This window comes from Chiroxiphia lanceolata, chromosome 20, assembly GCF_009829145.1.
Source record: "Chiroxiphia lanceolata isolate bChiLan1 chromosome 20, bChiLan1.pri, whole genome shotgun sequence".
Taxonomy (NCBI): Eukaryota; Metazoa; Chordata; class Aves; order Passeriformes; family Pipridae; genus Chiroxiphia; species Chiroxiphia lanceolata.
In genome coordinates, this window is record NC_045656.1 from 8,854,325 (window position 1) to 8,879,636 (window position 25,312).

Below are 25,312 nucleotides of genomic sequence, written 5' to 3' on the forward strand. Positions count from 1 at the left end.
TTCTACCTTTTATATGCTAAATATGGAATTTGATTTTTCTAAGCTGCACCTTCTGAATTCCTTTGCAGGTTGATGCAATAAAGGAAAAGGTGAAAGTTGATTCTTGTTTTCCATCTTTAAGTCTGGAGGACTAAGTCTAAGGATTCTGCATGAGTTTTTTTCTTTCCTATGTTTACTACACTGCTGCTACTGCTTTTTCCCCAAACAAAATGTCACTAAAGCATATGCAAATTGTTTAACTCTCAGTAGCTAGTGCTGTAGGAGAAAAGTAGATTCATTTGCTACTAATAAGCTAATAGATCCTCAGGAAGGGCATCCAGATGATCAGTTGGATCACAGTCAACCTGGTATTGAAACAATGCACAAGTGCTACTATTTGACAGCCAATCTGACTGGAAGAACCTCCTGCAGTAAGTCTTGGAACCATAAATCAGTGAGCCATAAATCACTCTGGCATTTGCTGGTTAAGGACTGTGATCCAGTTTCTGATCCCTTGACCATGACTGATGTGCGCTGACAGTAGGCAGAGTAGATACTGGCTGCTTCAGAAGAGACTCCTCCTCACTCAGGTGTCCAGTTCTCATGGTGCTGGTCTAATCCCCACGGTGCTCTAGTTCACACAGAACTTAAAACTTCAGCTATTAGTCAAGTCTGTGGTTCTCTTCCCTTTAGTAAATTCCTAGTACTTGTCCAAAAACGACTGCCTTCAAGCTCTTCAGCTTCACTAAACTTCTCTTGCTACCTCATTAAAAACATAATATAAAAATGGTAATGCTTATTGCTCTTCTGAGGCTACTCCAGGGCTTGCCTTTTGCTGTGCAGTTTTGACCTTCAGAAGGGCAATCCGAGGTTTCTGTCCATCTGCTTCCCCACAAACCCCACTGTGATTCTCCTTAGCCCAGGGCTCAGCCCTAGTGGGAGTTTTCCATTAATGTGGTTCAGACAAAGTGACAAATGGCTTTGAAGATGAACTGAATGCAAACTGTTGTAAAGACACCAGTGGCACTCAGGGCTGACCTGACCAGCAGTAGTGTGAGGCCCTTCAGCAGTAGTCAGTGAGGCAGTAGGAGAGCGTGTGTGTGAAAAAAGGTAATTGAACTGCAGTGTTTGCATAACCTAAGCATGTGTAGCAGTCATTGCAATTACATCCCACTCTTCCTTAAGCTCCAAGGCATTGCTGTGGGCTGCTGTGGTTTTTTGGGGGGAGCCTGTCTGGCAGTCATCTTCAGCCCTCACTCGTGCTTCAGTACTCTTGCCTCTTTTTCATGCACACATGACACGAGAACATTGAATGCATGTTACTTTTCCTCTGCAGCTTCTTGCAGTCCCTGTGGAAAAGCCTTGAAATCAATCTTGCTACAAGTGTGTAGGGCCCTGAACCTGGTGATGCTCGAGCAAGTGGTGTAAGAACCATCCTGCAGGCTGGTTTCAAACTCGCGCTTGTGACCGTAAAGATTTGTTGAGCTCTGAGGGGAGGCATCAAAACTGGGTCAAAAATGCATTGAATGTCCTGGGCTGGAGGCTTTCCAAGTGTGTGTAAGCCAAATGCCTCTGCTTAGTAGCAACCTCTGCACATTCTCCTTGGATTTGCATCTCTGAACTTGTGCTTCTGTGTTCAGTGTGTTGCTGTTTGAGATGAAAACAGTGCAGTTCTCAGCACAGGCTCTGGGAATGAGCCTGGGAGCGTTGGCACACGATCCTGGGCACTTTGGCAGCAGCAAACCAGATACTGGGGTGAGGCAACCAACAGGCTGGTCGTGGAAGCCCAGTCAGGGAGGGAACTGAGCTCAGCACTTCTGCCACCTCCTGGGTTTGTGCCTCAGCTTGAGGTTATGGGTTGACAGGCTTATGGAACACATGTAACTCAACTGAGAGGAAGAGTCACAGCTCTCAGAGATTTGTTAATGCAGCACAGTTAAACTGGAAACTGTTCAACTCCCGGGTGTTGGTGCAGCTGAATAAGTAACACTGACCCTGTGTAAGTGCAGGAAACCTGTCTTCAAACGCCTTTATTAAGGACACGAATGAAATGAAAGGTTAATCTGGTTTGTGAGTTGTCTTACTGTCTTTAAAAGTAATTGGCGTGATTGTCTTCGACTTTACCCTAAATCTTGTCTCCCAGGTAAAATATCAATACCTCATTTTGTGGTTTTAGTTTCAGGGCCTGCCTTAGACTGTAGAAATGCTGGGTTCCCTTGGATCTGTTTTAGTAACAAGCAATATTTCACTGCAGAATAAGTCTCTTCTCTTGCCTTTCTGTAGGGGTGGGCTGAGAGCACGAGTGCGCTCGCTGTGCAGCACTGGAGCTGGCCAGGCTTGTGTCCTTACTGTGTGTTAAGCTGGAAGAATTGGAGTATCTGTGGGTTTAGGCTGACTGCCACACAGTTCTGGAGTGGAAAAAGCAAGTCTTATACACATGCATTCTCTGCATTTGAACTTAAATTGCATGAGTGAATGGGTTTGGAAAGTGAAATCTTGAGGCTCAAGTGACATGTCGGATGCTATTGCAGTCTGCTGTGCCTAAATCAGATTATTTTACCTCAGTGCTGTCTTCAGGGAAACTTCTCCTGCTCCAATGCCAAAGGTCTCCAACCGAGACTGTGCTCAAATCCTAAAGGCTGTTGGTTTGAAGTAGTTGGAGCGACCCTGATGAGCTAATTCCTGATGTCCAAGTAGCTCCAGTCTCGTACGGAGCCTTTCGTACAAAGCTTCAGCCTGGAGTGAGCTTTCAAAGCAGTTACACAAATGCCTCAAGGAGGGCTTTTTTCAGGAAACAGAATCTTGACTGCACCAGTACCAACATTGCTACTTGAATTGATCTTAACTTGTAAATGGTCTCCTTTTCTGGATGGGTGTTAACATACCACTAAGGCTTTTCCACTTCTCTGCCACAAGTAAGTACCTGTTTCAGAGGAGATTTTTTAATTGTTGGTCTCAATTCCAGGTGGACAAACTGGATGCATCAGAGTCTTTGAGAAAGGAAGAGGAGCAAGCTACAGAAACACAACCTATTGTTTATGGTAATGCTTTAGTTCATGTGTTGTCCATAACACATTTTGCTCCTAAAACAACACTTCTCTAATCTTGGTTTTTCCCAAGGAAATCCTTGGAAATTGGAATGTTTTTCATGTGAAATCAAGTCTTAAGGAATGTGTTCCAAAATACTAGATAAAGTGCCACTCTGATGCTGTGGCTGCTGAGGTGGGCTGTGGGCTTGCAGGATTTAAGGTTGTCCTGGCTCATTAAGGAAGGGTGTGCAGGAGCTGTGCTATTCCAGCCCTCCAGCGAGTGCATTATTTGGCTCTTGTCCAACATGGGTATTTTCTTTGTATCCAGGTTATTCCACTAGTTCTAGTGAGAGTTTCTTCATACACTTTCCAGTGCAGTATTTTTAGCCAGGTACTCTGTCCTGCTGTTCTGTGGGGAAATACCCCCCCTGGCCTACAGCCCCCAAAGCAGCTGGGCAGGGACTCGCTGTTAAACACACAAATACCCCCGGGGCAGTTACAGGAGTTGTGCTGAGGGCAGGGGCACTAAAGATGCCGTTTGTGTGTTGCAGGCCAGCCCCAGCTCATGCTGACAGCGGGACCCAGTGTCGCAGTTCCTCCACAAGCACCTTTTGGCTACGGCTACACTGCACCTCCCTACGGGCAGCCCCAGCCTGGCTTTGGGTACAGCATGTGAGCTGCAGCACAACTCCCTTGGGAGCAGCGTATTTTCTTACTGAAACTCCACCGTCCCTCCCCGCTTTAACTCATAACAGGGAAAAGCAAAGAGTTCTGCCTCGTGTTCTTGTAACCTTTATTTCATGAAGGACTGTTTTTTCTAGCGCAAACGATTTGAATCACCTCTGTTTAAATCTTTTTTCCACATTCCATGTCATTTAGACTTTTACTTTCAAAAGGGGAATAGTTTAAAACGACTTTGTTCAAGTGGGCTTTTGCAGGACTGCTTATTACCATTGTCTATTGTGAAGATTCTGATTTGCACTCTATAGTGTTACACTCTAATATTGAATCTTAAGTTCATTGTATGTGAGCAGCTTTACAGTATGTACTGTCTATTCTAAATGCATTTAAGTCTCACTGTATATTTGGAGAAAGCTAAAGCCAAGATACTTGTATTTGACCTTGCAAGACTGCTGACAAGAGACAACACTAATCAGCATATCCTCCCTGGGTTGGATTGCATAGCTCTAAAAGAATTTCCAATGCGTACAGACAACCTTGCCTGACTTCAAATGAGTAAAAAGTTTTGGGTTTTGTTTTTTTTTTTTTTCCCTTAACCTATGCAGGTTTTTCCAGTTATGCATATAGAAAATGCTAGTGTCTTTTTGCTCACTCCATATGTAACAGATGACCTTATGTTGTGCTGTATCCTGTGCTTTTGTGGGACATTCCATTCAGGAACAGAGCACCATGATTCCAATCTGTGTATTTACTAACCCTGCCCTGAGGTTTGTGTATGTTGGATATTGTGGTGTTTTAGATCACTGTTTTGAGTGTACAGAAGAGAGAATTCAAGCATATTGCTGTTCAGTTTTGTTTGTGCAATTTGAAATTACGCGATTTAAAAATAAATTACTGGACTGTGGACATGCTGCACAGTGGTAGCTTCACTTTACTGTCTTCAAAAAGGACCTTCCAACTCAAACCAAGTATTACAGTGCTGCTGGTGTGGGGCAACGCAGGCAGGGGTCTGAGGGGGCCAGTAGAAGAGCAGCAATGGGGACCAGTAGTGGGGTCTTGCACTGAGGGGGCAATACAGGAAAATATGTAATGCTTTTTCTAGAGAAAGATGATGCCAGAGAGAAGAAAATAGCACTTTTCACCAGTTGGCTGCACTGTGGTCAACTCCAGCAGATTTGAGCAGATGATACATTAGGATTGTGGTAGGGTGTGCCAGTTCAATTGAGATCATGTTCTAGGTATGTAAATTGCCTTAAACATATTTAGCTTCAAATAAAATTGACTTAAATGTTTCTCTATGAATACTGTCATATTTGAGTGTAATGAGTGTTACAGCACTGGCCAGGTTTGTGTTTGTGAGAGCTGTCAGAGCTCAACCAGGGGCCACAGTTGGTGCCAGGATCCAACTCTGAGGCCAAATCCCCTTCTCCCTTGCTCCTGGGAACTCCACAGTTGTGTCTCTGAAAGGATTATGCCTGAGAGGTGCAGCCCCTCTGACATTCCTCCTGAGTCTGTAAACGTGACTGATGGAGGCAAATCCTTCTGTTCCCTCTCTTACAACCTATTTCTTTGGTACTCAGCTGGAAAACATGGCCGAGAGGCTTTGAAAGGTGCTCAACAGAATTCTTACAAACCAGATTTGTTACAAAACTGCCCTGCAGAAATTCCACCTACTAAAAGTGCAGGGAACTTGCCTATTTACAATCAGAGCTGCAATGGAACTGTAGAGGTAGAATTTACTTGAGCCGTGATCAGTGTGCTCTGAACTGTCCAGTAACATCTGTAACTCCTTCCTTAACCCCAAGTAACACAGGATTTAAGTGTGGCCCTGTGTGCCAACCTGTCTGTGTGAGGGTAACTCCCTCCACCTCGGCTAAACTGCACATTTTTGCAGGTGAAGGAGCCACACAGACCCATCCAGAGGGGAGCTCAGCTTACAGCTGCTCCCCACAACTATTTACTGGCTCCTAAGGCTTGGGCTGCAAACCCAGTTTAACCAGTCAGTCTCACACCACTTACAGGTTATTGCATCAGTTGCTCTCCCAGAACTGGGGCAGGATGTTGGCTGCAGTTCCCCCCAAGCAATCTGGGGCGATTTTTAACTGCTTCAGCTGCCAATCCTTTCCAAATTAAAGGATCTATCTCTTCAAAAACAGGCAGAAAGGGAAAACCTTACCATTTTGAGCACATGGGACAAATTCTCTTGAACTTTGCTACCACCCACCACACAAAATCCTCAAGCCATTGCACAAGTTGTAAATACTGGGGGTTCCTTCCTGGGGGTAGTAAAACTCTGCCACCTCTGCTTTCCTCAACTCCCCTGAGCCAAGTGTTTTCTTCCCCCCTTTGGAACACAACACACAAGCCAGAGAAACTCATGATTTACAAATTTAAACCTTACAAAACTTGCTTATTTTATTTAAACTGAAAGCATATGGAAAAATGCCCAAACTTGGATTGTAACCCTTCAGTACTGACATACATCAACTTTTTTGGTCCTAGTTTAGAAGAGTTTAAGGTGACCAGAGACTTTATCTATGACATCAGCTGGCCCTGGTCCGATGCCGAGGACGGTCCTGGAGCCTGGAGCTATCTGAGTACGCCCAGCATCCTGGATCAAGCTCACGGTCAGTCCCAGGCGCTTTGCCTCAGCCAGGAGCTGGGCCAGAGTCTCCTCATCAGGAGCTTTGAGGACTATTTTGGGTTGCCCACAGTACTCCCACTGCTTCAGGAGCTCGGGATTCCTTCTCTCCACTTGCTTGTAGGCAGAGACAGCAGCGTGGGAACACTGGGCTGCCACTTTGCCCTTGCCCATCTTGAGGTCCTGGCGGACGATCAGCACCATCTTGAACTCCCCGGACTCTGCCATAACATCTGCCTCGCCCTCCAGGCTGCTGGGAGGTGCAGGTGTTCCCGCTCTGCGCTTCCTCAGGAGCTTCCCACGGATGCCCCATCCCAGGCACAGGCCACAGGCGACTCCAGCCACGACGCCGAGGAGCTTGGTGAGATAGTCCATGGTGGATTCTGGACACTGGCTATGGAAGGGGAGAAGAGAATTTACTTGACCATTTGGGGAGCTCTCACCTGGTTATTTGGAGACAAACAACACTTGTTAGAGACACAAAAGGGCAATTCCAGCTTCACTCATTGGGAAAGGATGTTCAGAGACACCTTTCCTGGTGCGTGGTCTCCTCCTTCCCCAGCCACAGGTTTCTAACTGCAGACACCTCACTGGTGGCAGGTTTCAGCTCAGAAACAGAGCTAATAATAAATGGCAAATTATCATAGAATCACAGAGTGATTTGGGTTGGGAAGGACCTTAAAGATCACCCAGTCCCACCCCTGCCATGGGCAAGAACACTTGCCACTATCCCAGGTTGCTCCAACCTGGCCTTGGACACTTGCAGGGATGGGGCAGCCACAGCTTCTCTGGGCAGCCTGTGCCAGGGCCTCATCACCCTCACAGGGAAGAATTCATCCTAATCTCCCATCTAACCCTGCTCTCTCTCAGTTTGAAGCCATTCCCCCTTGTCCTGTCACTCCACGCTCCACCTTTCCTCCAAGTCCCTTTCAGGCACTGGAAGGCCACAATTAGGTCACCCCACAGCCTTCTGCGGGCTGAACAACCCCAATTCTCTCCGTCTTTCCTCACGCCAAAACTACACCTAAAAATGCGCAGAGAAGCGGTAAAACGCTGGAGGGTTTTACGCCAATACCCCAAAATGAGTTCGGTGCCGGTCCCCGGGAGCGGAGCGGGGCCGCCTCCGGCCCCACCTCGGCAGCTCCGGCCCCGCCAGGCCCGCGGCCGTTGGGGCCTGAGGGGGGAACGGGGGCACAGACCGAGCGGGGATCGAACGAGCCGGGCCCTCCGACCCTCGGGGGGCCATGAGGGGCTATGAGAGGGACATGAGAGGGCCATGAGGGGCTATGAGAGGACCAGGAGAGGACCATGAGGGGACAATGAGGGGACAATGAGGGGACAATGAGGGGCCATGGGGGTCCCCGCTCACCCGCCGCACCCGGCCGCTCGGCTCCACCGCTCCCGCCCGGCCGTGACGGGGCCGCGGCGCTCGGGAAGTGACGGGCGGCGAGGGCGGGACGGGGCGGGTTAAGCCGGGCCCAGTTCCGCGTCGTGCCGGGCCCTACGGAGCTGCCGGCGCCGAGCGCGGTGAGTGCGGGACTGGCGGGCGCCTCACCCTGCCCTCCGCGGGACCCGCCCGGCGCTGCCCGTCCCCTCACGGCACGAGGGGCTCCGCAGTGACCGCGGGCAGGGCAGACCCCAGCCCGGGCGGCTCCGGAGGGTCCCGGGGCACCGTGACCCGGCACCGGCCGGGGCGGTGTTGTACAAACCAGGGGATGGGAGGGACGCGGCCCTGGAGCCGCGTGTGGGGAGCGGGCGGCGGGAGGGAGCGCTGTGAGGGCGGAGGGTGGGAGGGGAGGTCGCTCTTCGCCGGCGTTCAGGTTTTACTGATAAATTGGTGTGGATAAATGAGGTGCTGCCAGCTCGTCCCTCTGGATCTGAGCGGCTCTGCTCCCTCAGAACCGTGGGAGGTGTGGGATGGACTCGCCCCGCTCCGGCCGCAGGGACGGTGCCCGATGACACAGGGAGGAATCCGCTCTGCTGGGTGCTGGGCTTTGTCCGCCTCCCCAGCAGGAATTCCTGTGCCTTCCCCCCTGCCTCCCCAGCAGGAATTACCGTGCCTTCCCCCCTGCCTCCCCAGCAGGAATTCCTGTGCCTTCCCCCTGCCTCCCCAGCAGGAATTACTGTGTTGTAACTAACTACTGTGCTCGTGGTTTTTGGGGTGGTGAGGCCCAAATCCGTGGAGATTCTTCATGTTTCTTTTCTCCTGACCGAGGTTAAGCCCCCTTTGCTGCGTTTTTCTGGTTTTCTGTTCTCTGCCCAATGTCCTCTGGTGTTTACAGGAGATAATAAAGTAGCGAGATTCCCGGTTTTTTTCCAGTTGTGCCTCCTGGATATTTGGCAGGTCATGCAGGTGACCCGAGGGAAGGGGTGATAAGTGTTTGATAGCAGCTGTTTGTCTACAAAGTGCTGTGAATCCAGGTTATCCCCTGGTTATCTATACCACATTTCTTCTGGGCTCTCTGCTGTCCTTGTTTCCTCTGGTCTGTGCTTACCAACAAGTGGGTATCCTGGTTTTGTTAATGGTGAGAATGTGGGTTGAGGTGGAGAAAGTGTGATGTTACTCTTTCGTGCCTTGGAGCACCCGTGTTGTGTTTGGGCAGTGGATTTTGGTGCTGTTCTGCTGCCAGGAATTCTAAGATTGTTTCACCTGACAGACAGGTCGATTTGGGGGTGTTGCTATTAGGAATTCTGCTCTTTGAAGGTTAATTTTGCTCGGTTCCTCCCCTCACTGGGGGCTCTTATGCTTTGTAGCATCCTACCTCATGATAACCTGTATCAGCTCTTCTTAATGCTTTCATTAGCTCACTGAAACAGGCTTCATTATGCCAGTCCTCTTGCTTTCAATCCATTCTTTCTGCACCACAGAAGAGCCCTTTCCTTATTCCTTCCTGGGTAAGTGACAGTTGTAATGGCTTCATCCCTTGTTTTCCACTGAGGGTTTGGAAACCCACGTCTCCAGTTGTGCAATAGGAGGTGAGCTCTGCTGAGTAATTTGAGCTTTGCTCCGTGTCCTACTGAGCAGCTGAAATCAGGGGTGTTTGTAATTGCTGTGGGGAAGAGGAGGAGGAGACTCAGTGCTTTTCAAGTGGGTGGTAGCAATGAGGAAGGTGAGTACACTGGGAACAAGTCTCTTGCTTGAATGTTTGCATTGTTTCCACCTTCAAGCCTTTTTTTCCTGTGATCTTTGAATATCTTCTGAATGTCATGCATGTTTCTGACTACCCCTCGGCTCAGAATGATCTGTGAGTGTTTGGAAATCTCGTGTTACTTTAAAAAACTGTGGGTTTAAAGCAAAAAACTGCAGCTCCTGATGTATGGTGATGGGAACCTGTGAGTTGGAACTTTAACTGCTGTTCCCTGTGGAGAAGTGTGAGCTGGGTGGACTTTGCCATCCCCTGAGGACAAAGGGCACAGCCTTGAAGCTGTTCCAACACTGAGCTCTTCGTGTCCCTGTTCCAGGGTGAAATACAGCACTGGAACCCTCAAACCTTGCTGGGTTTGGTGCTGCCCTGACCAGAGGACCCCAGGAGACAGCAGGATGTTATTAGCGAGGCAGGCAGTTGTTCAGTGTATTTAAATTGATTAAAAGAATGTTCTCCTCTCTCACAGGGCTCAGAATCAGCCTCTGTGAGCCTTGTCTGGGCAGTGTGTCCTCACCAGGGCAGGTGGAGTGTGTGAAATCTGAATTAGTTCCACTTAGAGGCTGTTCATGTCCGTGAAAAGCAGGACTTGTCTCAGGAGCTCATTTCAGGCACTGTGTTCTGTGGGCTTTGTCAAGTGCTTCTGGTCATCCCCTTTCATCTGTGCTGTGCTCCCTCTTCCAGGAGCAGCACTCTGGACATAATGGCTGGGCAGGTTCAGGCAGCCACTTGTGAGGGAACTGTCTCCCAGCACTTTCAAAAGAGGATGAAGGCAAAGTTCCTGCCAAATCTGCACTGGCTGGAAGAGTCAGGTGGTGATTCTTAGGGCTGGGTTTATGTTTTAACTCTTGGTTCTTTCCTAGTCAAACTTTAGCAGCCCTGTTTTGTGCAGGGTGTGTGTTGACAATTCCTGGGACCTTTATTCCCCCTGTGTCCCAGGGAGGATGACAGGAGAGAGCTTGACTTCACCTCCAGAGCTCAGGATGCATCTGAGGGCTGAGACAAACACCTGGGCAGTGTCTGGCATGGATGCCTGAACAGCCCTCTGGAATGTGAATTATACTGTGTTTAGTCACCTGAATATTAAGTTACAGCCTGTCTTCCAGTGCTCTGTGGCCTCTCTCTCCAAAGCCTTTCTCTCTGCTCATCCCAGTCTTTCCAAGCCATCAGTTTTGGTGAAAGGGGTGCTGGGGCACAGTGAGATCCCCACAAAAACCCAAGCAATGTGTATTTTTGATTTCCTACCATCTTTCAGGGCAGTTTAATATATGTGGTCTTAGTGGCAGGGACAGAACTTTCAGTAACCTCAAAAGAAATTCTGTGGCATCCCTGAGACTCAGGTTACAACAATATTAAATGAGTCCTTCTTAAAACGTGTCCCAAAGTCTTTTTTGGGGGGAAAAAAATGGAAATTTTAATTCTAAATTGTAAGAGGATTCTTTTGAAATGGTATTTGGGTAGGAATTGGAAAATAGGTCTGGTGTACAGAGGCATAACCCACAAAATGGAAACCTGTGGTCTTTAACTGAATTACTTTTCCTTTGAGGGATTAAACTATTTTAGTTAGAAAAACATTTTGACTATGGGAATAAATGCACTCCTATCAAAATAACCCATTATAGCTAAATCTGTGGGGATTTGGACCATCTTTGAGATGTGCCCTAATTTATTTTAATTGAATGCTTCCCAGAGGTGTTGAAGGACTGGGGGAAAAAAAAAATCAAGCAGTTACTTTTTTTATTTCCTGCTGCCTTTAGGAAAGTTATTAACCTCCAAGAGAGGGGCTGTGTCAGTTGTGTCACATGATGGACAAGTGTTATCTTGCTCTGCAGGGACAGGAGGGCTGGAAGAGGAGCCTCTTCGGGCTCAAGAGCCGCAGAGCTGAGCACGGAGGTGGCTGTTCCACTGCCTCTGGATCCTGGGGAAGGACTGGAGAGGGACAGAGCTGAAGGGTAGGTAATGTTTCACTTCAGAACTGATCCCATCCTTTACCTAAACGTGCTCATGTGCCAGGCAGCCTTTGGCTTTGGAGGGAAGGTGCTCTCCAAACTGAATTTATTCCCGTTTGCATGGTGGCTCTGTAGAGCATTTGATGGCTGAAACAAAACCCTGGCACAGGTTGCCACTGTAGTTTAGTGCAGCTCCTCACCCGCCTGCAAAGGCTGGGCTTTAATCTTTTGTTCTTGTGTAACTGAAGAATGGTGACGTAGAGAAGGAAGAAGGAAGGGTTATCAGAAAAGTTGAGGAGAAAGAAGCAGCAGGATTGGAGCATTTGGCTTAAAATGCAAGGAATGGCACAAGACTGGGAATGGGTGTTGTTGAGGTGGCTGGGACCAAACATCAGCAAAATGCTCCGAGCTGTAGCTCTGCTTGTCCCACCTGTGAGACCAGTGACTGTGATGGAGATGAGAGTCAGGGCTCCAGGACCTCTTTAGCAAAAAGAATGAGTGATTCAAACAATGTCTGGGAAAGCAGTGGGACTGTTAAAACAGCCTCCTTGTTGTTCCAGCACGTTGGAGAAGAGTCCTCCAAAATCCTTAGTGCAGAGCAAGAGGCCACATTCTGCTCCTCCAAGCGAGAGTGCAAACACCCAAATGCCTCATCTAAAACTGTTCCTTTCTGCATGAGTGCACCCAACACTTGGGTGCTGCCTCAGCCTCCCCAGAGCTTCAGAGAAGAGACTTTTGTCCCTTTCTCTGGTTGCAGAGAGCAGACACTGCAGTGCCCGATTTTGTTGTGTTCTCCTGCTCTGAGAGCTTGTCTTGCTTTGTCTCACTTATGCTGAGAAGTGCCAGTCACAGTTACCATAAACCCTTCTTGTTGACCCATTCCCATTTCTGACTGGCAATAATTGTCTTTTTTATACTTCCTGGTTTGGGTTTCACTGGAGCTGAGTGCTGTATTGTGGGCTCTTTGTGCAGCCCTACAAAGCAGTTCTTGTGTGAGCACAGCTCTAACAAATGATCTAAGCCACCCTGATACAAAAACTGGTCACAGTTGTTTTTCTCTCTCTTTTAAATAGTTTATTTTTGTGTTTGCTGGTAACTACTCCATGCAGTTGGCAAATTTATTTTTAGGGATGGACTCTTGTCTTTTTTTCAGTCAGCAAGTGAAGTTCTGTTTAGCAGCTGGAATTTAATTTCCTGTGGTGAGCTTTCATGGATTGGGTGTAGACGTGGGAATATGGGCTCAGTTAATGAAGAGTGACTCCATTTTGGGGCAGACTCCCACTCCAGTTAATCCCTGTGGGGAGGAATTAGTGCAGGACTAGTGACTCCAACAGGCATCAGTCAGCACAGCAGATCAGGAGCCCTGAGCTTGCTGGACATGCCTCCTCCAGCCCCTTGTGCTAAGATGATTTAAGTATAATTAGACCTGGGTAAACCAGGGAGTGATTCCTAAAACCAGGAAAGGTTTGCTCTCTGAGTTGCCACGTGATAGGAGTCCAATTCTCCCAAGTCAGCTGGATTTTTAAACAGAGCTTTCCTGCAGGGTGGGTGAACCTCGAGGCCTCCTTCCCAAGTATTCCCCCTGCACAAGTGTGGAAGGGGATTATTTCTCTGCTTTACTGTAAATGTTGACTTGTGTGCTTGAGGAGGTGTTATGCAAAGCTAATCCTGGATTAGTGCCCTGCCAGGCAGGCAGGGCAGAAGTGGCTCTGGGAGTGGAGCTCCTGAAAGCTGTCACACCTCTGGAACAACACCTGAGACCCCCAGGGATGGAGGAATTCCATGGATTTCAGTGGGATTTGTGTTGTGCACAGCCTGGCTTTTAGCATCAGGCGTGGAGAGCAGTTTGCATTCCAATCTGTGAACTTCCCTGGAATGTGATGAAGCTGAGAGCAGAGACCAAACCAACTGAGACTTGAATTTTGAAGGCTGGATTTGCACCCAGAAAAAAAAAGATGGATTTCAAAATGAGGAACGTGTGGCTCCCACTGAAGTTTTTGTTGCCTTTTTTTTTTTTTTTTTTTAATGTTTGCTATATTTAAGTCAACAAAACGTGACTGAAGTTCCCTAAACCAGAACACTCTTTTTTTTCTGTGTGTGTGTGGCTGTGTGCACATCTCTGGATGGCTTTTCCTTCCTGTGGACATCAGGGTTTGTATCTGTGGGGGTCCAATTTCAATATTCCCCTCTGCAGTCAGAGCTTTATGTGTGTGATGCCTGTGTGTGATACACAATGTGTATATATAAGTTTATATTGCATATTTTCTTAAATGGATATTTAAATATGTAGCAAAGATAAGCACAAGTAAGTGCAGTCAGTAGAAATAAAACACTCCCCCATCTCCAGGGACTCGTGTCCTGATGGAATGAGGGGATGGCTGAACATTTGATCCTTGTATTGCCATCCTCAGCTGAGTGCTGGGGTAACTCCCCTGACTTGCAGAGTGCCAGGCTGCCCTGAAGTGACCTGAGCAGAGGGAGAGGATCACGTTTCCCTGGAATTTGACAGTCAGTTGGGAGCAATCCCTGGGTTGCAGGTGATTGCAGTGATGCTGTAGAGCTCCCACTGCAGCAGGTCATTCCTCTTGTCCTTGGCTGACTGTGGAGCCCTTGGCGTTTTTCACGAGCAGGCTTTTTTATTACTGTGGTTTATTGCTTTTTTTATAACTGTTTTATTAATTCTCTAGGTGGTTTGGGTATTCTGGGGCTCCAGTTGCAGTGAATAAAAACTAACATGCCTGAGATTAGTTTCTGCTGGCTGGTTTAACTAGGCAGAGCTCTCTTTCTGCACATTTCATGTCAGGAGGAGGTGTTGGAGGAAGGACTCCTTGGGACTTTGATGCTTTTGACTACTGACTTTTAACTAAAACCCCTTTAATAATCCCATTCTATCTAGCAATTCTGTGTGTACTACAAGTCATGCACAAGGCCTGTACCTCTTTGGAAGAACATCTGTCTAAAACTGACTTGTGAAACCCTGGAAATATTAAGTGCAGTGTCTGAAATCTTCGAACATTTTATTTTAAAATGTGACAAAATTATTGCAGTCTGAATCAAGGGGGTGATCTCACTCCTGTTTACCAAACCTGAGTTGCTGCTTGGCCCTTGAGCCCAGCATAAATCAGAGGGGAAGTATTTCTTGTGTAGAAGTTTAATTTCCTCCACTGGACAGTTTTATATAACCTGTCATTTTAATGTTGCACTACTTTTCTTTCCAACAAAAGCAGCATATCAAAAACTGTAAATCACGTTTGCTTACAGGGAGAAATGCAGTGCAGATAAGATGCTTTAGCTTTGGGGGACCCTCTTTTCCAAAACACAATTCCAGACCCTGTTTTAAGATTCAAGAGAGGGTTTTTAAAGCAAGGAGTCCAACTGACCACTCTCTGTGTGTTTGATTGCATAAGAATTGTCAACACTTCAGGTCTGAGGTGGGTTGTTTTTTTTTTTGAGGAGAAAAAAAAAAAAGAAGCTCTTGCAACATTCTGGTTTGTGCTGGCTTTTAGTTCTTGCACTATTTACTCTCTTGGATAAGGGAAACCACAGCTGTTCTGTTGGGTTTTTAGGGCTGAGCCAGCAGAGAATATGGACATTTTCACAAGGGCCTCCCCTCACACAGCTCTTGTCCTCTGAAGAGTTTGCCTTTTCTGGTTTACAGAGATCAGACTGTGCAGAAGAGGAGCTGCAGCTCTGTATCTTAGTTACCAGCTGAGGGTTAAGCTTTCAGGCTGGGAGGTTTTTGAGCTCTCCTTGCACACCTGAAGCTCAGTGCCAGGGTGAGAACCATCTGAAGCACCTCTCCGAGGACTGGAGTGAGGTCTGTGGGAAGCTCTGCTGCTCCTGGAGCCCAAACAGTGGGTTGGGTCACGGAAGGGATTGTTAAGGAGCTTTTGTGGGGTTGTTACAAGTGAGGGAGTTTTGTCATTTGAGTGAAAAATTTAGAATTCCGTAGGTGGGAATGTTTGAATCTCTGTCACTGTGGGAATTGAATCACGTTCTCCTGTTCAGTGGTGTAATGCAGGGTAGCTGGGATTTGGGTGGGGAGAACTGCTGGATCCTTTGACTGTGGAGTTCATGGAGCCTTCCTAACCAAAAGCAGCCACTGTGCTCTTTGCTTTCCCCCTGCCTTAGATCCCCAGCCTGAGTGATCTATGAGATGGCAGAGAATGGCACAGACTGTGACCAGAGACGCACAGCAATGAGCAAAGAGCAGCACAATGGCAACTTCACAGGTAGGTGGGGGCTCACTTGGGGTGCTCAGCTGGGCTCTTGGGGGTCTAAAATGAACATAACTCTGAAAAGGAATCGATGTGGGTGCACTTTGCTGGGGCCCTGAGCAGCCTGATCTTGTGAGTGGCACGAGGAGGTTGGAATGAGATGGGCTTTGAGGTCCCTCCCAACCCAAACCAGTCTGGGATTCTGTGATTCAGTGACTTCATCCCCCCATAATGTGAGGGGCCTCAAGGCCTGAATCAATCTTGGGAGCCTCAGTCATCTCTAAGCCTCAAGTCTGCAGGATTTATGCATTGTAAAGCCATGGAATGGTTTTATGCTTCCATTTTGCCATTTATATTCCCATCCCCATTTCTCTGATGCTCTTTTCCCCTCTCAGAGTTGTCGTTCTGTAGTTCAGCCACATTTCAGCCCTGTAAAGCTGCCTTGGGTACCAACAGGGGCTGCACCAGGGCTGAGCTAAAAACTTAAATTCTGTTGGCAGAAGTCAGGCTTTGTACAGCCCCACCCTTTGGCACTGAAAAGTCAGGACTTGGTCATAAAAATCTGCTTTACTCTGGGAGAAATCCAGTTATTACTCTCCCAATTTCTAGCTCTTCTGTTGAAATTCAGCTTCACTGTAATTTATTGGGTTTCCATGATGAATGACCAACAAAACAGTTTTAACTGCTTCACCTCCTGCCTTGCCTCTTGTTTTTCCTGCTGGTGTGCCTGGAGTGGCCTGGGGTTAATGTTTGGAACTCATGAAAAATAACCCAAAGACGTTTTATTGAAGAGCTTTGTGTCACTGAATGATCCATGCTGGGTAGGAGAGCATGGAAATTATAATCATCTCGGTTTGTTTCCTGTCATCCTTCAGATGTACCAGTTCCATATTAATTAAGTTTTGTAATCAAGTGATTTCTCAAGTTGTGTGCAGTCTTACCCCATTGTCTTTTATGACCTTTACCAAAAACAAGGTCGTAAAAAACAAGGTTGGAGCGTTTTTATTGCACACACTGAGCAAAAAAGCAGAGAATTGAAATTCATGAGGCAATGAATGCAGCAGAGTTGAAATATTAAGTGTGTGTGTGTGTGTGCAAGGAACAAATCAAAGCCTTTTTTACTTAAAGGCTTAGATCATTCTGTAACTCTGAGGGAATGTGGGTGTTATCCAGGATTTGCCATTGTAGGATTTCTGTTAGTTCACCTAAAGCAGCTGATTTTTTTGAGGAACACAAACTGGAATGGGCTGTGTGACTAACAAGGTGTGCAATTCCTGTGCAAATACCTGATAAGGCAGCATGTTCCAGTTCCTGGGATAAGACTGAAATGATCCATCTTGGCTTACAACGTGCTGGGGATTCAGGTTAGATTAATATTTTAAATGCAACAGCTTTTTCCAAGTCTTAAAATGTCTGAATATTACAGTGCAAAACAGAACACGTGTTTTGACTTTGTAGTAAGGGGTGCTTAAACAAGTTTGGTGTCTGTTCGGATACAAGAGTTACTTTTGTGTATTTTTTCCATTGTTCAGTGGTATTTTTTCCTCTCCTCTCAGAATTCCTTTTCTTTAAAAGTTGAAGAATTATTACTGCTTTTTAGCCTGATGACCTTTGAACAAACCATTCTGATCCGGGAAACAGCTGAGGTTTGGGGGTTTATTCAGCTTCTTTTAAGCACAAAGTAACACTTTTATTAGAAGAACCTTTCTCCTGTACTTGTGTGGCAGAGCTGTGTTGAGCTCTGTTACAACCAAATCAGTAAAACCAGCTGCATGTGTAGTGTCAGTCCAAGGAATATATATATAAATATATATATATAAAAGCAGGTCCTTTCCATGGGAGCCCCTTGGGAGAAGCTGAACAGTGTGCCCAGGCTTCCCTGAGGGTCCTGCCTGCGAGGCAGGTGCTGTTATCCAGTTACAGGGAGGCTGCAGTGGATGCAGAGCCGTGTAATTCAATCCAGCTCCGTCGGAGAACTCCGGAATAGCTCCCCTTGGAAGAGAACCCTCTCAGAAGTTCAGGGTGAAACGTGTTCTCTGCAGTGCTAAAGTCACATTTGACCTGCTGGTTTTAACTCCTAGTGCAGGAAAGGCTCCTGGAGATGCCAGACCTTTGGCACCCTGAGCTAAGTTAGATTTTTGAATCGTTGTCACCTACACGGAGGAACAAACCACCTTATTCCCTGTGCTGGACATTCCCGAGGCACTCGGAGCAAATGCTTTGTGAGAGTGGAAAAGATGGCTGAGAGCTCACATTAACTTCCTAACAAATTTTAAAAAAAATCAATATATTTTTGGGTGGGGTAGAACCTGAACTGCAAACCTGTGCTTTTACTGATTATTTATTTTTTATTTCTTTTTATTTCTTTTTGTCTTTTTTCCCCTTGCAGATTCCTCTGTGTTGAGTGAACGGAAGCGAAGGGAGCGGGAGGAGAGGCTGAACATTGTTCTGTGGAAACAACCGCTTGTTACCTTGCAGTATTTTTGCCTGGAAACTCTAATAAACTTGAAGGAATGGACCATAAAGTAAAGACCATTTCTTTAACTTCTACTAAGCATTCTGGGGAAACCCATGCTCTGATTCAGTAGGTCATTCTGACATCTCACTTTCCCTCATGATTCACAGCTTGAAAATTTTCCTTTTTTTTTTCAGAAAACATGTGTATTTTTGTCCCTTAAAGGTGGCTTTGGAACACACCACACTTGTAGCTGTGCACTCAGACCTTGTGCCCAAGGTACATAAATGCAGTGAGGTGTCCATGGGAGAAAACTGCAAACTTGAATATTCCAATTTGAAGGAGTGAGACAGTGTTTAGGGATCCTTGAGGCAAGAGTTACTGTACTTGTGGCTGCAGTGTTAAATACTGACCTATTAATGTAGGTGTTGGTGTCACTGAATGATCTCCAAAGAGCTCAGGGCAGGGGTCAGGCTTAGGTGGAACTTGCTCTGATGTTTATGGTGCTGCAAAGAGGACTTTGCTTCTCCGCGGGTCCTTTCCCGGCCGGAAATGATTTATTGAAGCACTTTCCCCAAGTGTTATTTTCACACTGGATAAAATTGGCTTTTATTCCAGTGAGAGAATCTGTGAGGAGCAGTCCTACCATTCCCTGCTAGTGCTGAAATGCAGAGCTGGTTCTTAGTGCACGAGGCTTGGGGGTTTAGGTGCCAAAACACGAGGACAATGCCAGGAGCAGCAGCCACACAGTGCCTGTGCTGGTGACTGGGCTCTGTTGTGTTTGGGCTTGAGTTTACAAACATTTTCCCAGTGAGAAGGCAGGATCTGATCCCCCCCTTGGGTGATTCCAGCTGTGGGGCTGCTCCTCTGCACAGCGAGCTCAGGCAGGTGCTGAAGGTTGTGCTCAAACCTCTGGGCTGGGTTTGAGGTGCTCATACATCAGATTCACCCAGAGAAACTTCTGCTTTCCATTTTCTTTCAAAATTATTTGTATGAAAAAGCCCAGGTTTATGTAGTGCAGTCTTAATCCCCTTTTACACCCCCCAGAAAATCTCCTTATTTCCCTCTGTGCATTCTTTCAGCTACCATGAGTTGTCTCTGAGAACTGTTTTATTGGGTCTGACATCAGCCATTTCTGACAACCCCCAAGCTTTTATTTAAACCCAGCAGAAATAACATTTGAGGATTTATTTTAAGACCTCAAATCTTATTTGGCTTCCTAGACATCAGATTCTGTTACAGGCAGCACTTGCCTCCTCTGCTGAGCAGCACAGTGGTGTTATCTTTACAGAAAATAACCCTGACTATTATAAGCTATTAAGTTGAGACCTCAGATTGACTCTTAACGATCTCCTGTGTTCCATTGCATAAATTGTGACTTAAATGGCAATCACTTGAAAATCCAATTGTCATACTAATGCAAGCAACACTAACTTTAATTTTAAAATAATTTGAGTGCTTTTTTCAGTTTGCTTAATATGAAACATTTGTGACTGTTTTCCTGTGTTGTCTCTTATTTCTGTCTTTCCCTGTCTGATTAGATAAGTTATGTTCACAGTTTGCTGTTATAGTCTGAGAATGTTAAGTGATGCTGGCTCTTGCTTTTTTAGATATCGTTAGTGACAATATAATAGAAAATAATCAGTGTATTTGCTAGTCTTCTGTGTGTGGCCACATAAACATCAAGCAGAAAAAAAACCCCAGTAAAACCAAACAGGCTCAGAAGTGATTTGGTAGCAAATTACACTGGAAAACATTTTCTCCCTTTGCTGCAGTAACTTCATAATTAACTAAATGTATTTATTAAACTTGGAGCTGCTAAGAGATAATAATTTCAATAGATCAGGGGAACCAAACTAATGTAAAGGGGTGTTCCTCTGTCCCTGGGGTTGTGCCCCCAGCACAGCTGGGAACTGCCCTTGGGAATCCCCCCGGCCCCTCCTTGCCCAGGGCCTGCTTTGCCATGGCTCAGGGCCTGTGCCTGACTCTTGACTGCAGAGGCTGAATTGTTTTCACATTGTGTTTGTCTGCAGACAGTTACTTTGTTTTTCTTTCTTTAAAAACACCAAACTATGCGCAGCTGAACTTTGATCTCGCTCCAGGGCCAAGCGGAGATTTCCCCCCCCCAAAGAGTAAAAGGCTCCCCAGATATTTTCCTGGGGGGGTTTATGCTTTCATGATGGCAAACTTCTCATTGCCATCATCCCTGCTGACTGCACCCAGGCAGAGCCAGTCTCCAGGGACAGCTGAGTTGCTTTGAAGTGCATGGTCAGGATGACAAACCCTAATTGCCAATTTGTCTTTAAGATTGTGGCACCGGCGGAGCATCTTGGTGTGTGTTTTACTGGCACTGGCCACGCTCACAGCCACCTATTACATCGAGGGAGCTCATCAGCAGGTAGGAGACTTCCAAGCTGCTTTCCTGGGTGACTAATGCTCCTTCTCCCTGAATGGGATCTTGGTGGAATTATGATGTGTCTTTTGAACTGCTTGCTGAGGGTTTGTCTCCCGTGTGGTGACTGTGGATGAGTTGTGGCTCAGGGAGGATGAGCTGCATCGTTTGGTCTGTTCTGTCGGATCTGTGGGTGTTCCACCTCTTGTCTGCTCTGAGTAAGGACACCTCAGATGCTGAGCACTCCTTCACATCTGCTGGGAACAAGTGGTGGGAGCTCTTGAGGGATGACGTTAAACTGAGTCATGGTAGAACTTGGCGGCTCCCAAGAAATTGTTTCTTCTGTTCCTATGGAAGGGTCTCCTGACCAGTTAGGATAGGCATATACACAGGTATAAAATGGCTTCATGGTTCAGATCTGGTTCTGTGATGCTTTTCATACCCCCATTAATTTCAAATGGTTGTTTAAAATCTTTTTTGAGCTTTGGTGAACACACAGACTTTTGCATCACTGGAAGTGTAAGACATTGCTCAAGCATAAGGTGATGGTGGTGTCTGCACCTTTCCCCTCCCCATTGCTCTTTGAGGGTCAGATTTGGAACAAATTACAAAAAGAAGTATCTAGGCTTCCATTTCAGCTGTTATCACCCAGATAAATGTCTGTGTTAGTTTGTAGGTTTGATTTTCTCCCTTGGAGATATTATAATTTGCTTTTTTTTCTCTTTTGTGACTCCTTTTTCAGTATGTGAGGTATATGGAGAAGAAGTTCTTCTGGTGTGCCTACTGGGTAGGACTGGGCATTCTGTCCTCTGTTGGCCTTGGAACAGGTCTCCACACCTTTCTGCTCTATTTGGTAAGGATATTTCCACACTGTGTTCTTTCTGAATTGAGTATTTTAATGATTATATATTTTAAAACACGTGAATAAATAAATATTCTGTAAGTCCTGAACGTGAAGTACTTCTAAAGGAAAATAAGCACTCAGTGTAATGTCTCTGGGCTCTAGTGAATGCTGGTCATGTTCTGTACTGTATCACCTGGTTTTGTAGTTTTTAAGCTCTGTGGTTATTGATCTGGAGATATTAACCTGCTGTTTAATCCTCACTTTGAAACACTGAGTCAAAATCTGCAAGCTCCAGCCTTTTAATTCCCTGATTTAAATGAAGTGTTTTCTAGTGTGTGCAGCTCAGATGTTTTTCCATTTGAAATTTTTCAGCCTATTTAAATGATCATTTTTCTAACTGAAGCCACTGAAACAGGCAGCTGGTTTAAAGTTTGGTCTGTGTTAATTTTGCTTTGAAAATAATGGGAAGAAAAATGTTTTTCTCTGAAGATAAAGTAACTTCTGAAAATTTGTATGATGTTGTTTATCTCAGCTCAGCTAAGAAAGTCAGGGAAATGTTTGGGTGTGTTTTGCTTTTGGCCATTGGATTAGTTCCTGGTTTATGAAACCACTGTCCTGGATTTAAGAAAAAGATTCATGGCCACAAAATAATTAAAACCAGTTTATGCAGCAAATGTCATCTTGTATTTGGAACAATTACAGATGTTTACTTTCCGAGCTGCTTTAATCATTAACAATAACACAGAAAACACTACAAGAAACAAGAAACTCCTGCTTTTCCCCACAGCAGGGCAGTGCCTGGAATATGGGATGGCATCTGCAGGAACTTCAGACTCAGTCTTGGTATAGCTTCTGTCCTAAAGACTGTGGGGGCAGAAAGCACAGGGAAAGGACCTTTCTTTGCCTCTGTGTTTGAAAATCCACGTGTTTAAATAATTCTAAATCACTCCCATTTGGGAAAATTAAATTCCATAATATATCACTTCCATTATCCTGTGGGGGGTGTGAGTGAGCCTCGTGGATGTGCTTTAGGCCATGACCTGAGCTGACATTGAAGTAACTTATACAGAAATATGTAGAAAATATAACTTCTCTGTTGTCTTTTCAGTCGAATTTATGGGAGGTGTTTAGGAGGTGAACAGCCTTCCAAAGATTACTGGGAGAGAAACTGAGTTTACTATTGTCAGGGAAGGTATTTCTTTGGAATACAAGAGGGAATGTTTCACGTAGCTTTGTGAGGAGGGGGGGGAAACAGACAGAACAGCTCCCACTGAATAATTTCAAGGTGTTTATAGAATAAAATGTGCTAAAAAGGTACCATCGACATCTAACGTGTGACACTGCAGGAGGAATCCTGGTGTATTAACGCGCTCTGGGCACTGGAGGCCTGTCAGCACCGCGGGGTTTGCACCTCAGTGCAACCCAGGAGGTTGTTGCCACTAGATGGCAGAGGGGGTGTAAGAACGGGACTCCAGGGCCTTAAAAACCGTGTTCAGTGCCTGAATTCTGAATATTCCTGTCACTGCAACGTGTACCTGGGATATGTTCTCTCCTCCCGATACACTGCTCGATATCTCCTCGCTCGGAGCTGTGGGAGAGGGAACACGAGGTACTAATGTGAGGCTGCTGCTGCAACTTCCAGGGGAAAAAGTATTTCAGGGTGATATTCTGGATTTAACCCTTCTAGAAACAAAGCAATTAGGAGCTTTCAAAGGGAGGGATTCCGAGCTGTTTTGCTTTGTTGTTTATACAGCAGTTCCCTCTGAAAGGAGAGATGTGGCAGGTTAAGTGTGGAACTCACTACATTAACTTTTGCATTATTGTCTCTGTTTTTCATGTTCCATATAATTTAATTACATTCCTTCATTATGCTAAAACTTCCACTGACTCAAAGAAGTGAGAAGTTACAAAACAGCAAACCCACCCCTGCTCTAGTGCCTGGATTTGCTGGCAGTAGAGAACAGAGTCAGTAAGTGTTTTCAAATTGCCTTTAATTAATTGCTCATTTTAAAGCTGGATGTACAGGGAGATTGTTGGGAATGCAATTACATGCTGAGAGAACAATGCCCTTGGGCCCACCCATGTGCTGCTGAGCTCGTGTGGAGTCTTGCAGCCTTGTCTTGTGCCACGAAGGGCACATTTAGGAATTGATGGCATGTGGGCACCTGTTCAGGCTCCTCCAGCCGTCCCACAGGTGCATCTGGATTCAATACACCCCTCCAGTTACTGTATCTGGGATTTCCATATCAGACTGGTCCCCAGCCCAGCCTGGGCAGGTCACAGGAGTAGTTATGCAAGAGCTGCAGCATATGAATGACTCTCATGTTTGCTTTCCCTGGCCTGCTTAGCTGTTTTTCCAGTGTTGAAAACCTTCATTTGTCTGGATTCTTCACAGCATCTCTCACCAGCTGCTCCCTGGAGCCACATGTGCTCCACTGCCAGGAGAGATCCCAGGCTCAGCTGAGGAAAGAGCACTTGGAAGCACTTTGCTTAATGTAGAATTTACAGTTTGAAGCAGCCTCAGTGTGGGAGGGGTGTTACTGCCCCAGATTCATTTTGGTTCACATCTGATTTGTGGGGGGTTTTTTCTGCTCACCAGTCCTTTCTCCAAACATCTCTGTGAGAGGGACAGCTCAGTTCTGTGTGTTTGATAACAGGCTTTTTCCTGCTGCTTCTGCGATTCAGGAACTTTCTATATGTTACAAAGAACCTGAATGTTGTCTGCACTGCTGGTTCCTAGTTTAATGCTGTTCCCTTAGTTGTAGCCAGCACTAAATGTAGGATTTGACATGGCTTTTTGGGAAGCAGTCCTTGTGCTGCACTTGGCACCGAGCTCAGGGCTGGCACAGAGCAGATTGGGGAAGCAGGCCACTCTTCCAAGAATCCTTCTCACTCTGACACTTTCAAAACAAGTCTGCTGGCTTCTTTTCCTCAAGTCCATTAAAGGTTTTTCACAATTCTTTAAAAACAGCCCTTAAAAATAGTGATCATGATGTGGTTCTGTAGGAAATAAAACTATTATGATTGATGACTCTAAATACTGTTTTTAGCAGTGCACGCACAGCTCTTTCCTGAGTCTTGAGATGTTTTCTCTTCTTTTAGTGGTATATGAAAATATGAGCTGCATGAATCACCTCATCACTGACAGAGGATGACTGAGGGGAGCTCATCAGGAATTTCTGGTGTTTGTACATCTCGGAGAGGTGGATGATGACGGGATGAGGTGGCACTGATGATGGAATGAGGTGGCAGTGCCGGGGGCTCCGGAGCAGGGACAGGAGGAGGAGTGCTGGGCTGGGATCGTGGGCCATGGCCATCCCTTCTCAGTGCTCTGCCTGTGCTTTGGTTTCACTTCAGCTCTGGGAAGTGGATTGTGAAAGATGTGGCCGAGGCAAAATGAGCTCAGAACGAGCGGTTATCGCTCAGTCACATCCCCTCTGTGTGTGGATGTTCCAGTCTGGGATGAATGGAAGCGAATTCCTCACCGGTCAAGAGCGCAGAGCGAGCTCTGGCTCTTGGATTGTTTGTGTTTTTGGTCCTTAAATGTGGATCTCTGCTGCTGCTGCTGCTCTAGAGCCAAGTGGGGCAATGCTGCAGGGGTTTGTGCCGTGGCAGGGCCGTGGGGGAGCAAACAGGAAACGGGAGGGACAACGGGAATGGTGGAATGGTTCGTGTGCCGAGGCCTCCACAGCTGGAACACTTTGTCACTAAAAGCCACTACTTCTAACTGGGGTGGGAGAGAGCACAGCAAAGGTTTCAGAACAGAAATGTGCCCTGAAGGAGAAATGAGTCAGAAAGGCACTGGCCTTACAGAGCTGGGTTTAGCTGGGCCTCAGGCCTCGGTGTCTCACTTTCCTTCTGAATCGGTTCCGGGTTTGGCCTTGAGGGGTCACATTCTGGTCTCAAAAGTGTCATTTGCAGCTGAAACAAGTCGTGTTTTGGCCCTGCCCAAACTGGTTTAGGTTAGAATTTGAAGATTTAA

The 25,312-nt window shown here is 46.4% G+C and overlaps 3 protein-coding genes across 14 annotated transcripts in view; 2 read left to right on the forward strand and 1 right to left on the reverse strand.

Moving 5' to 3' along the window:
* CLTC (clathrin heavy chain) overlaps positions 1–4,981 on the forward strand; it is a 30,122-nt gene extending 25,141 nt beyond the window's left edge. For 2 of the 4 annotated variants that reach the window (XM_032707335.1, XM_032707336.1), the window contains 3 exons: positions 69–89; positions 2,945–3,020; positions 3,560–4,981. In XM_032707335.1, the coding sequence (XP_032563226.1) occupies positions 69–89; positions 2,945–3,020; positions 3,560–3,684 (222 nt within the window). In that variant the 3' untranslated portion in view covers positions 3,685–4,981. The remainder of the gene's footprint in view (positions 1–68; positions 90–2,944; positions 3,021–3,559) is intronic. The other 2 variants (XM_032707337.1, XM_032707339.1) reach the window with 1 other exon arrangement.
* Positions 4,982–6,070: 1,089 nt separating this feature from the next.
* PTRH2 (peptidyl-tRNA hydrolase 2) lies at positions 6,071–8,392 on the reverse strand. 6 transcript variants are annotated; one of them, XM_032707360.1, is made up of 2 exons: positions 8,386–8,392; positions 6,071–6,724 (listed from the first exon to the last, which is right to left on the reverse strand). In XM_032707360.1, exon 2 carries the CDS (start codon positions 6,703–6,705, stop codon positions 6,193–6,195), a length of 513 nt encoding a protein of 170 aa, XP_032563251.1. In that variant the 5' UTR covers positions 6,706–6,724; positions 8,386–8,392; the 3' UTR covers positions 6,071–6,192. The 6 variants fall into 6 exon arrangements, with proteins under 6 accessions (XP_032563251.1, XP_032563249.1, XP_032563248.1 ...); XM_032707358.1 differs by lacking the exon at positions 8,386–8,392 and adding an exon at positions 7,700–7,854 and having other exon boundaries at positions 6,071–6,781; XM_032707357.1 differs by lacking the exon at positions 8,386–8,392 and adding an exon at positions 7,700–7,853.
* The window catches only part of VMP1 (vacuole membrane protein 1), a 58,726-nt gene continuing 41,166 nt past the window's right edge, over positions 7,753–25,312 (forward strand). The window contains exons 1-6 of one of the 4 annotated variants that reach the window (XM_032707348.1): positions 7,753–7,857; positions 11,306–11,425; positions 15,554–15,654; positions 18,029–18,164; positions 20,402–20,492; positions 21,229–21,339. In XM_032707348.1, the coding sequence (XP_032563239.1) occupies positions 15,579–15,654; positions 18,029–18,164; positions 20,402–20,492; positions 21,229–21,339 (414 nt within the window). In that variant the 5' untranslated portion in view covers positions 7,753–7,857; positions 11,306–11,425; positions 15,554–15,578. Of the gene's footprint in view, positions 7,858–8,714; positions 8,832–9,340; positions 9,441–11,305; positions 11,426–14,995; positions 15,199–15,553; positions 15,655–18,028; positions 18,165–20,401; positions 20,493–21,228; positions 21,340–25,312 lie in introns of those variants that run through there. The other 3 variants (XM_032707349.1, XM_032707350.1, XM_032707351.1) reach the window with 3 other exon arrangements.

What these genes read in the sequence shown, in the direction of transcription:
- PTRH2 (XM_032707360.1), bottom strand. Translation starts at nt 6,705, where the DNA reads ATGGACTATCTCACCAAGCTCCTCGGCGTCGTGGCTGGAGTCGCCTGT.